Raw genomic sequence first — 12,965 nt, 5'->3', positions numbered from 1 at the left:
AATCAGAAACAAGGTTGAACAAAATTCAGACAAACATGAAGTATGTATTTACAATTCATATATATTTAATTAAGTACTTATGATTATCAACTATATGTTGTTCCTGTGAAATTACTTGTGAAGCAAGATTGTTAATGTAAATATGAACAATTATCCTCTATGGACATAATAAAAAAAAAAAATAAATGAAATGAAATAATATCTTGTAATATTGATGAAGCTAACAGGGTATTATTAACTTAATTTAATGCTTTTTAATCTGAATCATAATAAGCTGTATACTTTTAATGTAAGCCCTCTGAAAGGCTGTGTGCTGAAATTAAAAAAAAGAAGAGAGGAAAAAAAAAAAATATTAGTGACAATCTGAAATGCAAGAAGAAGAACATGATAAAGATGATGATGAAGGCCTCTTCAAATGATAACACACACAAAGCAAAGATTTATCAATTAAAATGAGGGGGGGGGGGTGCATAAAAATAAAGTGATGTGATGTGCATACCTAATGATAGGCATTTCACAAGGTATAGTAAATTTCTTTAGTAATATATAAGTATGCGTATTGTCTATAGCACCTCTTTTGAATGACTATTCACGTATGGTAAGGTAAAATGGATTTTTCACACATTTGTCTAACTTATAACACACAGATAGTGAGTATGCATAGGACTTTTGCTGTGGGCAGGTATAGTTTTTCATCCCTCCTTGCCATTTATATACAATAACAAAAAAATGCTGCAGTTTCCCACCTCATGTGTGAAAGAGCCTTTAAAGCCCCACTGCACCACTTATAACTACTTGCGCCCTCTAGTAAACAATCCCTAGTCGGTGCCTGTTGGTTCCCCATGATCCTCTTTTTCTTATGATAATTGAGAGCTGATTTGATGAGATAACCACCTGTCAGTGACCTTGCAGGGAGGTCTAATCCCCCTGGCCAAACTAGTACAGATGGACTTTAATTAGCAAATCTCTTGTGATCCCTCCCTCAGGGTTGATGGTCCACCATGTCAGCATGGGCCCCAAGATCAAGAGCTGCGTCCACCAGCTACCTGCCATCAGACTAGACGCCTCCATCCAGCCCATCACGCGCACTGTGCTTCGGGTGCGTCTCACCATCACGCCGGACTTCACATGGAATGACAGGGTGCATGGTACCGGCTCAGAGTCATGGTGGATCTGGGTTGAAGACCCTGAGAACAATCACATCTACCATTCAGAGTACTTCCTTCTGCAAAAGAAACAGGTAACATTCTTATGTGTTTGTGTGTGTGTGTATTTGGATTTTTACAGATGTGTATCAATCAAATATGATTATGTACGTCTGAGGACCGACCTTTAACGTCATCATCCGAAAGACGTGACTCAGTTTTAAACCTGCGTCCTCGGCTGAATCAGTTTGTTACTTCCATTGTTAGCTGGATTACAGGCGCACGCCACAAATATTACACAAGTGTGTAAATGAAATAAAAAACTCCTTTTAAGTAGTAGCGTAGGGTTGCACAGGTAATCCAAATTTGTTATGAGTTGTCTGAGAAACATAGTATCAAATGAAAGGAACAAATGTTCTTCAATGTGACACAGCCCTTGGCTATTTTGTAGTCTGAACACCAACTTCTAAATCTGTAATTCTTTTGTTCTAGGCTCTAAGTGGAGATGACCAAACTCTGGTGTTCACCATCCCAATCTTTGAGCCTCTACCCTCCCAGTACTACGTGAAGGCTGTATCAGATCGGTGGCTGGGATCAGAGACTATCTGTCCCATCTCGTTTCAGCATCTTATTCTGCCTGAAAGACATCCTCCACACACAGGTGGGTTGAAGATGGAAGACGACTACATTCAGGAACGGGGCATGGCTAGAGTTGGGGGGGGGGGGGGGGGAGGGGGTCTTGTGGTGACCCAATATTTGCTTTGCCAAGAAGTGTTCCAGGCTTTCTTTCTTTAAAAATGTGGGATCAGAAGGAGCATTGCAAATTTATTTAAGATGAGGGGAAGGGTGAGGGTTAGGGTTTGATATAGTGTTTGAAATTCAGGAAGTGTAGTGTATTGACCGCGGAGTAATTGTCATTGGAGCATTTGTCACAGATCTGCTGTTGGATCAGGTTTGCAGATAGGTGTGTAGATAAATTATCAGGATTCAAGTGTTACAGTTCCCCAAATGGTGTATTTGGCAACATATTTAGTAAAAACAAGTGATCACCTTGACATTCCAGCTTCCCATACACAATCAAACCTCATAGTATTGAAATATTTTTAATTAAAAAACAAATAAATTTAGTCTTAATTAAGAAATCTTTTGTGTGTCTATTTTACATCTTTTCCTCTGTCTTACCCATTCACCTTCCCCCTACATCATTTGGAACATTGTGTGATCTTACAGTACATAATTATGACATTTCTGACTTCATTTCATCTTTTCTGAATCCTCTTTCCAGAGTTGCTGGACCTTGTGCCTCTTCCTAAGACTGCCCTCAAGAATGCACAGTATCAGATGCTTCAGAAATTTGACTACTTCAATCCTATCCAGGTAAGAAATTTGTTGATCTAAAAATATTGAAAGTACTATCAAATGTTTGTCACAATCTTCTTATTGGTTGATTGAATTAACTCATTTTGAAATGTAGGAAAAACAAACATATTTGTTTTTATGAGATGAAAGAAAGTTTATAAATATGTGTAATGTGGTCAGAAAGTGACATCCATCAAGAATGCTCAGTTTTTCATGAGTGGTTTTCAAACATTTCATATTTTATACATGTACCATTCATGATCGTCAGACCATAAAGCAACTCCATGAAGCCTCCTGCCCAACAAACATTTGAAAGACTTTTTATTATCCAGTACCCCCTCTCCAAATATTTCCAAATGCTTTTAAATGAACGCAAAAATACGTCTGAAGTGGCACATTTCCACAAACTTTGTTTATGATTTATCCTTTTCTCTGTCCACAGACACAGATCTTCCATACCCTGTACCACACAGACCACAATGTGTTGCTTGGTGCTCCTACAGGATCAGGCAAGACGGTAGCAGCTGAGATTGCCATGTTCAGAGTGTTCAGAGAACAGCCAAAGACCAAGGTAAATAGTTTCTACTATTCAAAGAGTTCTGTCGAACTAGGAAATATATAAGAAATTCCTACAAAAAAACAAGCTATGCTTTCCAGTAGGTTCCTGTTTCCTTTCATAATTTTTAACTTACTTTGTCAACTATGTTCTTTATTGTGTAAACAATTGATATGAAATGGAATAAATTAGTATTAATCAGTCAATGTTTAGCTTTAAATCAATTTTAATGCTGCATTTTGCAAGTAATTGAGTATTTCTTAGTTGGTGGATGTAACGTTTCTCCCTATTGATCAAACGATCACCTAGTAGCTATTTTATATATTGATCCTGTACAGGTTGTGTACATTGCACCATTGAAGGCTCTGGTCCGAGAGAGAATTACAGATTGGAAAGTCAGACTGGAGGAGAAACTGGGCAAAAGGTGAGTTTTTATTTATTTTTATTTGTCATTTTATTTTGACAGGGTAGCCCTTTCAGTTATAAGAAACTGTTTACCAATGGGCCCTGTATCAACATAATCAAGTTGGGAGTTGCAAAAGTATCATTAGGTTTGACAGGATCTGTGTTCTTGAAAGCAACAGCCACGACGTGACCACAAAAGTCCAGAAAATCATTTTTGTTGGTGAATAAAATTCCTCAGGGCTTTCACCATTTAGTCAAATATCTAAAGGTAATGCATTTTTAAAAAGTCCCAATGTTTGCATATTTTTTGCACTTATTCACTTGTACCCAAGACAGTCCTTATAATGAATTAAATGGATTAATTTTAGAGTAGGAGAACAGACTGGTGATGTCACATAAGACAACAATTCCATAGTCTTGTCAGATTCATGTATCCTTGTGACTGCTCCTTGGAAAAGAAATAAAATGTAATTACCATTCTCGTTTATCTCTGCTACAAAAATCCATATTACATCTAATGTCTACAGATATTTAAAACAAAATCGCCAATATTTCCATATTTTCTGAAAGATAAAATAGCTTGTACTCATGACTTCACTTTCAGAGTGGTAGAACTGACCGGCGATGTGACGCCAGACGCCAACGCCATAGCCAGGGCAGATGTCATTGTGACGACACCAGAGAAGTGGGATGGGGTGAGTCGAAGCTGGCAGAACAGAAACTATGTCAAGGCTGTCTCGCTGATCGTCATTGATGAGATCCATCTGCTTGGTGAGGATTCTGTTTAGTAGCCCAATGCCTACAGGAAGTGGGGGTGTTTCACAAGGAACCTAAGACGAACTTAACTCTAAATTGGACTTTAAAATTATGGAGAGCCATTTGTAGCCTTAAACTTAAAAAAATTCAAGTATTTTAGACTTTTTATAAATTCCGCATCAAGAACATGAAATCTCCTTGATAATAGAAAATATGAATGATTTGAATCAACATTTTATGCCTTTTATAATAACTTTTACAAATGGATACAGAAGTTAACAGGTTAATAGCTGTTTCTTCCTGTACAATGAATTTATATACGTTTATATTGATTGACTTGATTCGTAAATATTTCAAATTTTCGTCATACATAATTTGCAAAGAAGATATTTTTAATGTATGCATAGTTCCTATACAATGAATGATATGTGTTTGTATTGATTGACTTGATTCTCATATACTTCAATTCTCTTTCATATGTAATTTGCAAACAAGATATTTTCAATGTATGCATAATAAAATAACAAAATTATCAATAAAATTTGATAACTTTTCTCAGTTTTCATGACTGTTTTGTGACATGTGTTGTCTTTTCATATGAATGCACATGTATATGAAATTGAGTGTCTTGAACCTATAATGAACTGGCATGCAGAAGAAAAGTTGAAATCATTTGATACTTGAATGTTGCTAACGTTTTATAACCTTTTCTACAATAAATTTAGCGGATCAAAGATAATCAGGGTCCCATTGCAATAAGGTCAATTAAGATTTACATTTAACATTTTGGTCCTGATTTAGAAATGCTTGGGAGTTGAGATTTATTACAACAGAAATTAAAGGTATTGTTGTATTAAACATATTATTGATTGTACCTTTGCCCTGGACACTCTCCTCTAAGTTCATGTGAATTTATTTTCTCTTTTCCTCACACTTGTAGGTGATGAGAGAGGGCCAGTTCTTGAAGTGATTGTATCCAGAACTAACTTCATCTCTCATCATACTGACCGCAAGGTGCGAGTGATCGGCCTCTCCACTGCTCTCGCCAATGCCAGAGACTTGGCCGATTGGCTTGGCATAAAGGAGGTAAGGAAAGATTGATCCTGCTTCTAGCTTGCAATTAAGAGGGGGGGGGGGGTAGGGTTAAGGGCTTCAAGATTGTACATAAAGCTCTCTGAATAATTAAGCTATCCTTCTTAGAACATTTTGCAAAATGTGAATTAAAAAGCCATTTAGACATTTAGATATCGCATAGCCATTCCAAAACTATGCATAATAACAATGTCACATTAAAATGTGCACTTTAATACATAATTTGCTGGTACACTGCTTATTATGAGCTGCGTATGTTTGAAAATTGCATGCCTGCCAATCAAGGCTTCCAAAATTATTGGCTTCAGTACCTTCCCTGATTCTTTACATAAATTGAGAAAAGATAACATGGCTTAAACAAAAATCATGCCTCTCATGTAAACGATTTATACTCATGTGATCAGTATCAGCATAATAGTTCATTGTTAATGTATTACACTTTTATGATAGGTTGGTCTGTTCAACTTCCGTCCCTCGGTACGACCCGTTCCTCTGGAGGTTCATATCAGTGGGTTTCCTGGCAAGCACTACTGCCCTCGTATGGCCACGATGAACAAGCCAACATTTCAAGGTGAATACTTTGCTTCTGATGCCCTAACGATGGTTAAAGAATTAAGAATGTACACTTAGAGGGGATTTGTTATGTGGACAGATGTTGAATACTAAAACAAACGCAGTAACTTAGCCAAGAAATGGGAGTTAGAGACCCTCGAGCCGTCCGGAAACCCGACATGAATGGCGGCGATGGCCCACTGTTATTACTTCGTCGTGTTGAAAATATTCTAGAGACATCTGATACAATTACTGTGCATAATAAAGTGCAATGGAGAGAAATTAATGAAATTAATGAAGTATTACACAAATACAATGTATTTGTTTTGGAACTTCTCATTGCTAATAGACACATGCATTTTGAATGTGACAGAGAAAATGCATGCATCTTCAATGCAATAACACTTATTATAAATTTAGTTTCATAAAATACATTGAAAGTGATCATAATGGACAGGTGTATTTGCTTGTCCAAAGATGTTTAATGGTGTGTAAAATACAGAGAGGGAGAAAGTCTGGTACCACCATTGTAAGATGACTTTGTTGAGTTTACCATTATATAGCATGAATTACAGCAGAATGTTTCCTTCTTGATTCCACAGCCATCAAGGTGCATTCCCCGACCAAACCAACTCTGGTCTTTGTATCATCTCGTAGACAGACCAGACTGACCGCTCTGGATCTCATCTCCTATCTAGCTGGAGATGACAATCCCAAACAGTGGATGCACATGGACGAACAACAGGTAAGACGACGAGGAGACGACCTCTTCTCAGGTTTCCTGATAACCGGGACAGGTCCAATGCAAGAACTGTTTAATAGGGATGAAGCAGTTTTTATGTTGTTGACACTTACATCAATTTCACTTTACCCATTTTCACAGATCTCCTTGTTTCTCCATTTCAATCTTCCTTTGTCAGAGGCTTGAGGTGCTCTAAGTCAGCTTGTTTCTAACGGTCAACTGTTAGGATGATAAGAAAATATGCAAGCATTTGATTTGATTTGATTTGATTTGTTGATCACTTTGGGTTCAGTATGTAGCAAATGTACTTGTACTTTTATTCCCAAGCGAAACAAACGTACAATGTACAATATAACGTACAATGTATCAAGTACAGATTACCTTTCAGTAACCACTGGAAGGCAAAGTTTCTGTTGTAACAATTAACAATTTTGCATCATTAATCCTTTGCCTACTGGAACCAGGTGTTCCCTGTATTAAGCCAATGGGGAACGAAAGAATTTGGTAGTCAACAGGTAGTCAAACATGTGTATTTAATTTCAAAGGGATTTCAGTGAACTTGTTCTTATGACGGTTTCGTGAAACAATGCCTTGTTCTTGACTCATAACTTATACTCATGCATTGTATTTGATTTTCAGATGGATCATCTCATAGAGTCTGTGAAGGACAGTAACCTACGCTTGACCTTGTCCTTTGGTATTGGTATGCATCATGCTGGTCTACACGAGAGAGATAGGAAGACCGTAGAGGAACTCTTCTGTAACCAGAAGATACAGGTAAGAATATCCGCCCCTTCCTCTCCCCATTCTGAAAACTAGATTAACATACAATGAAGGTCCGGGATTTTTTGTATTTTCTGAATTTAAGTGTTATATTAATCCTTTTAAAAATATGTTTGTTTGCTTGTTGTCTAGAATTGACTACAATTGATAACTAAATAGATAAAATAAATTGTAAAAAACAGTGCCATGAAAAAGATACAAGGAAGGTTGATGACATTCAATTAAAAATACTGACCTTAATACTTACTTGTACTTTAACTCCTTTGTTTGAAGACGTACATGTATGTATAATATGCTACAACATCTTTGGAAGTGGCTGTAGAAGGGAACACAGTAACATTTAGGTATAGAAAATCGTAGTGAGTCCTTGGATATTGATTGTCAGAAGTGTAGTAATATGTTTTAACTAAATAAAGCAGATTTTTCAATTGTTTTCTTTGTGATTACCTTATATGGTTCTCACAGTTAAAACTACATGTTGTTAGTGGGGGGGGGGGGGGGAATATATGCAGAGTGAAGTTGTATTTTCAAGGTTACATTACCTATATTACGTAATGTAAGTGTAATATGTGATTGTTTCTCTTTGGTCAGGTCTTGATAGCAACCAGCACCCTAGCCTGGGGAGTCAACTTCCCTGCCCATCTGGTTGTAATCAAAGGCACAGAATACTTTGACGGCAAGACCAAGAGATATGCTGACTTCCCCATCACAGGTAAATAGCATTTTGATGAATTTATCTCAGTCCTGAAATGTAGATTTGTAGTTACTTTATATTCATATTAAGAACCCAATTACATTCTTGGGATACATGTTTTTTGTCTTCTCTTTGTATTCTTGTATTCTATTGATATATATCGTTGATTTGTTAATCTATGAATTCATATTGTTTAATTATGTTTGAGATTTTCACCATAGAAACACTGCATAAAAAACATAATATTTTCAAAATAAGTTAGTAAGTTAAGTACTCTTCATTTGTGACAAGATGTTTTTTTTTTCTTCATTTTTTCACTGAAAAGATGCAATGCATGAGAGTCACATAATCTTCATGTATGTTTAATAATAATAATAATAATATATTCAATACTTAATCGTCAGTATTTTATATCTCAAGTTCTTTATATTAAATAAATAATGATAATAATTTGTCACTAGAAATCCTTTAGATAGAGAAATTAGCAATTATTTAGCGTCATTAGACAATGCTGTATTATATCAATCTATTTGTGTTTGTCAGATGTCCTTCAGATGATGGGTCGAGCAGGGCGCCCTCAGTATGATGACCAAGGAACAGCCGTCATCTTGGTGCACGACATCAAGAAGCACTTCTACAAGAAGTTCCTCTATGAGCCTTTCCCTGTAGAGTCCAAGTAAGTACAAGGGTGCCCCCTACTCACCCCTTCCACCCACCCTACCCCTCCCCCCCTTCGGCCCACCCTACTCCTCAGAAACAACGATAGATTGCTTCGATCTGTATGATGATCAAGGAACAGCTGTCATCTTGGTCCATGACATCAAAAAGCACTTCTAAAAGAAATTCCTCTATGAGCCCTTCCCTGTAGAGTCCAAGTAAGTACAAGGGTGCCTCTACTCCCCTTCCACCCACCCTACCCCTCCCCCCCCTTCGGCCCACCGTACTCCTCGGAAACAACGATAGATTGCTTCGATCTGTATGATGACCAAGGAACAGCTGTCATCTTGGTCCATGACATCAAAAAGCACTTCTAAAAGAAATTCCTCTATGAGCCCTTTCCTGTAGAGTTCAAGTAAGTACAAGGGTGCCCCTACTCTCCCCCTTCCGCCCAACCTATCCCTCAGAGACAATGATAGGTTGCTTTGTATCTGTATGATGACCAATGAACAGCCGTCATCTTGGTCCATGACATCAAGAAGCATTTCTACAAGAAGTTCCTGTATGAGCCCTTCCCTGAGAGTCCAAGTAATTCAGATGTTTCAGTCCACTCAGTTTAATAAACCATGATATTGTAAAGTGGAATTTTAGTCATCCTCCCCTCAATCCACATACATATACATGTACATGTGAAATTGTAAACAGTGAACCATGAATGAACTGATTGCACATACATCGAGAAAGCCACTTTCCAAAGTTTGTATCATTCTTTGACTAGATATGCAAAACACATTCAGTCCGTGCATTGCCAAAATAGTTGATATCTTATCCACTTGAGCATCAGAACTCGCAAGTTTTGTAATTAGTCAAAAATTGATGTACCCATCCTTCTGCAAGACACACAGCAGTTCATACAATTCCAGTAGGAATCACAGATAACAGTTTCAAATCTGTGATCTTTTTGTGATAGCCTACTGGATGTACTACCTGAGCATCTGAATGCAGAGATAGTAGCTGGTACGGTGACGTCCAAACAAGATGCTATGGACTACATCACATGGACATACTTCTTCAGGAGACTCGTCATGAACCCAAGGTATTAGCCCTTTCACTCCTGAACCTCAAGAATACTTATAATAATAATATTAATAATATTCGGTTCTTGTATAGCGCATATCACATTATATAACGTCTCTATGCGGTTCCAAAGAGCTTTGGATATGATTACCCTAGCTTTAGCTCCGGCAGCCGTAATCGGCGCACAGTGCATTTCAAGGAATAATCCTACCAGGTACCCATTTACCTCACCTGGGTCGAGTGTGGCAAATGTAGATCAATATCTTGTCAAAGGACATTAGTGCCGCGGGACTCGAACCGCGGACCTTGTGATTCACAATCTGGTGACACATCCACTCGACCACAACACCTCTACATTATGTCAAAACCCATAAACACGTAGATGTATGATAACAGATTATTACTGCGATGTGATGTGATGATTTGTCTGTAGAATTCTTCTAGTCTGGAAAAAAAAAATGCATTCAGCTATTCCTAAACAATTCTCTTTTACTGATATCCATTCTGCTTGCTGCATCAGTTGTAGATACTTGGGTGCATGGGTGTACTAAGAATACAGTATTTATTGAAAATGGCCTTCATAGAAAATGAAGGAAATAAAGCCAAGAGTTTTGCTATTGATGAATGATTAATGTTTTGAACTACATGTACAAATATTCTTCTCATCTGCAAGAATGATAAGTAGAACAGAACACCAGTTTGGATCACCAGTTTTGACATTTTCTTTACTCCCCTGGAGACGAAATACATAAAAGGATAATGTATGTATCATATATATCTATATATGATTGATTTATTGTTTCTTTACTTTTTTATTAAAGCTATTATGAGCTGGAGGACACTTCTCATGAAGGCATCAATAAGTTCCTGTCTGGGCTGGTGGAGAAATCTCTGTTGGATCTTGCTTACTCCTACTGCGTAGAGATTGGAGATGTGAGTACATGTGGTTAATCTTCTACAAAGTTTGATATTATGAATATAAAGTGTAAGAGAGGAAGAATTCAGTGAATAAGATGTGGGTTTGAAATATGAAAGTGTATCAGAAAAGATGGAAGTGGATATTTTTCCCCTGTCCAATTTTTGTACCCAACTAACAATACTTATTCCAATATTACATGTATTATAATAATGTGACCAAAATAATGCGGGATGAACTATTTCGATAAGCATGTCAACCATACTACACGTATTCTAGATAAGCTTCTCAAGAACAATTATGGGAGAATAATTATGCAAGTATGTCTGTCTCTCTCCCTCTTTTCTCCCCTCTCACTATCTCTCTGTCTCTGCAAATGTCTGTCTGTCTCTGTCTCTTCCTCTCTGTCCCTGTCTCTCCCTCTCTTTCCCTGTCCCTCTCTCCCTCTCTGTCTCTTTCTGTCTCTGTCTCTCCCTCTCTCTCTCTCTCTCTCTCTCTCTCTACAGGATGACCGTACCCTTGAGCCCCAGACCCTCGGGAGGATCTCGTCCTACTACTACCTTCATCACAGGACGGTCCGTATGTTCCAAGAGAGCTTAGGACCAGACTGTTCATTCTCAGACCTCCTCACAATACTATCAGTAAGGCATGCTGTGTATTAGACCGATTGTGCCGCCAAAGTTTGCAGAGCAGACCCTATGGTCGGCTTCTGTCTCTAAAGAGAGGAGCCGACCTTACCCAAATAAGAGGGTAACGAATGAAAGCCCTAGTAGGTGATATTAGGAAAGATGGTGATGAAAACATATAGAAATTTGTCTTTGTGAGACATTGATAAAAGAGAGAAGGGAAAAAAATGAGAGAAAGGAGGAGTGGAAGAAGGTAATGAACGGGATGAATCAAAGGGAAAGGAGAAAATGAAGGGTGGAGAGAGACAGAGAGAGACAGAGAGAGACACAGAGAGACAGAGAGAGACACAGAGAGAGAGAGAGAGAGAGAGAGAGGAAAGGGGGGGGGGGGAAGAAAGAGGAAGACAAAGGAATTGAAACAGTATAGAAGAAAAATGATAGAATCAGAAGAAATGAAAAGAATCGTTCTGCATTACACTGTATTTGGTTAGAAGATATTGGGTTCTGCAGAATATCAGTAAACTCTCTGGTAGTTATTTTCTTCTGCTGATGAAATATGGTACATGTTGCTATATCTACTTGTACTAAAGGGTACTTGTACTTTGTCATATTGCACAATGGTGCACAGGTGCAGTAACTATTACCTACATGTACATGTATGCACAGCTCCAGTAGTGCAGTCATAATATTGCTTTTATCTAATGCAACATTTCTTGAATCCACTTCAATATCTAAAACATGGCTTGCTCTGTTTCTGCCTTCTTTTGTTTTATTTTGCAGGATGCCCATGAGTATGAAGGTCTTCCAGTGAGACACAATGAGGATTCTCTAAACAGGTATACATTAGCAATATATTCAGGCTTGCAGTCAAGTTAGATATAGTACTAGTGTTGGTAGGTCCAGGGTTGAAGTTAGAATTTAGTGATCGGGTTACCGGTTGTGGAACAGTTGTTATTAGAGCATGTGTCTTTGATGTAAATTTTGACGTGGTATTAAAGGCATCGTTTAACAATGTTAAATCTGAGATGCACGGCCCTACGTGTTTTCAGTGTCTGTGATATAGTGTAATATTGAAGCCCTAAAAAAATTGCTCTTCAAAATGATCATGAAGTGCCTCAAAAAGTAAAAATCTTTGAGTGACCAGTTTTACCATACTCATTTCCCCCAATAGACTGTAGTGTTGAATTTTCGATTTCCAATCATAAATATCTTAATTATCAGATAGGCGATCGGCTTGTAAAACTTGTGGGGTTCCTGACTGACCTAAAGGTTCATAATTATGATTGCAGCATGAGCTAAATCCAGGATTTTGTTTCAGAATCTGAGACAAAGATACCCAATCCCTTTAAGGTTGATCTTAGATGTACATGTAAATAATTGAATCTGTAAACACTAAATGTAAGCACCTCTGTCTTCCTCCCATTCATGCACAGCAATCTAGCAGAAGGGCTTCCTCTGGAGGTGAACAAGCATTCCTTTGACAGCCCTCACACCAAGGCGAACCTGCTGCTCCAAGCTCACATGTCAAGAGCCCAGCTACCATGCAGTGACTACTTCACTGATACCAAGTCAGTGCTAGACCAAGCCATAAGGGTTCTTCAGGTG

The 12,965-nt window shown here is 37.9% G+C and overlaps 1 protein-coding gene across 1 annotated transcript in view; it reads left to right on the top strand.

The window, feature by feature from the left end:
• LOC754042 (activating signal cointegrator 1 complex subunit 3) overlaps positions 1 to 12,965 on the top strand; it is a 40,376-nt gene that overhangs the window by 19,747 nt on the left and 7,664 nt on the right. Inside the window, exons 20-36 of the mRNA XM_030995189.1 lie at positions 987 to 1,240; positions 1,638 to 1,806; positions 2,431 to 2,522; positions 2,947 to 3,075; positions 3,399 to 3,484; positions 4,070 to 4,236; positions 5,162 to 5,307; positions 5,764 to 5,884; positions 6,468 to 6,610; positions 7,247 to 7,384; positions 7,982 to 8,102; positions 8,628 to 8,760; positions 9,712 to 9,837; positions 10,640 to 10,751; positions 11,241 to 11,375; positions 12,141 to 12,196; positions 12,794 to 12,962. Of these exons, the coding sequence (XP_030851049.1) occupies positions 987 to 1,240; positions 1,638 to 1,806; positions 2,431 to 2,522; positions 2,947 to 3,075; positions 3,399 to 3,484; positions 4,070 to 4,236; positions 5,162 to 5,307; positions 5,764 to 5,884; positions 6,468 to 6,610; positions 7,247 to 7,384; positions 7,982 to 8,102; positions 8,628 to 8,760; positions 9,712 to 9,837; positions 10,640 to 10,751; positions 11,241 to 11,375; positions 12,141 to 12,196; positions 12,794 to 12,962 (2,297 nt within the window). The remainder of the gene's footprint in view (positions 1 to 986; positions 1,241 to 1,637; positions 1,807 to 2,430; positions 2,523 to 2,946; positions 3,076 to 3,398; positions 3,485 to 4,069; positions 4,237 to 5,161; positions 5,308 to 5,763; positions 5,885 to 6,467; positions 6,611 to 7,246; positions 7,385 to 7,981; positions 8,103 to 8,627; positions 8,761 to 9,711; positions 9,838 to 10,639; positions 10,752 to 11,240; positions 11,376 to 12,140; positions 12,197 to 12,793; positions 12,963 to 12,965) is intronic.

Source organism: Strongylocentrotus purpuratus, unplaced genomic scaffold (genome assembly GCF_000002235.5).
Source record: "Strongylocentrotus purpuratus isolate Spur 01 unplaced genomic scaffold, Spur_5.0 spur5_scaffold_21, whole genome shotgun sequence".
NCBI classification, from domain to species: Eukaryota; Metazoa; Echinodermata; class Echinoidea; order Camarodonta; family Strongylocentrotidae; genus Strongylocentrotus; species Strongylocentrotus purpuratus.
This window is presented reverse-complemented; position numbering and strand designations above follow the sequence as displayed.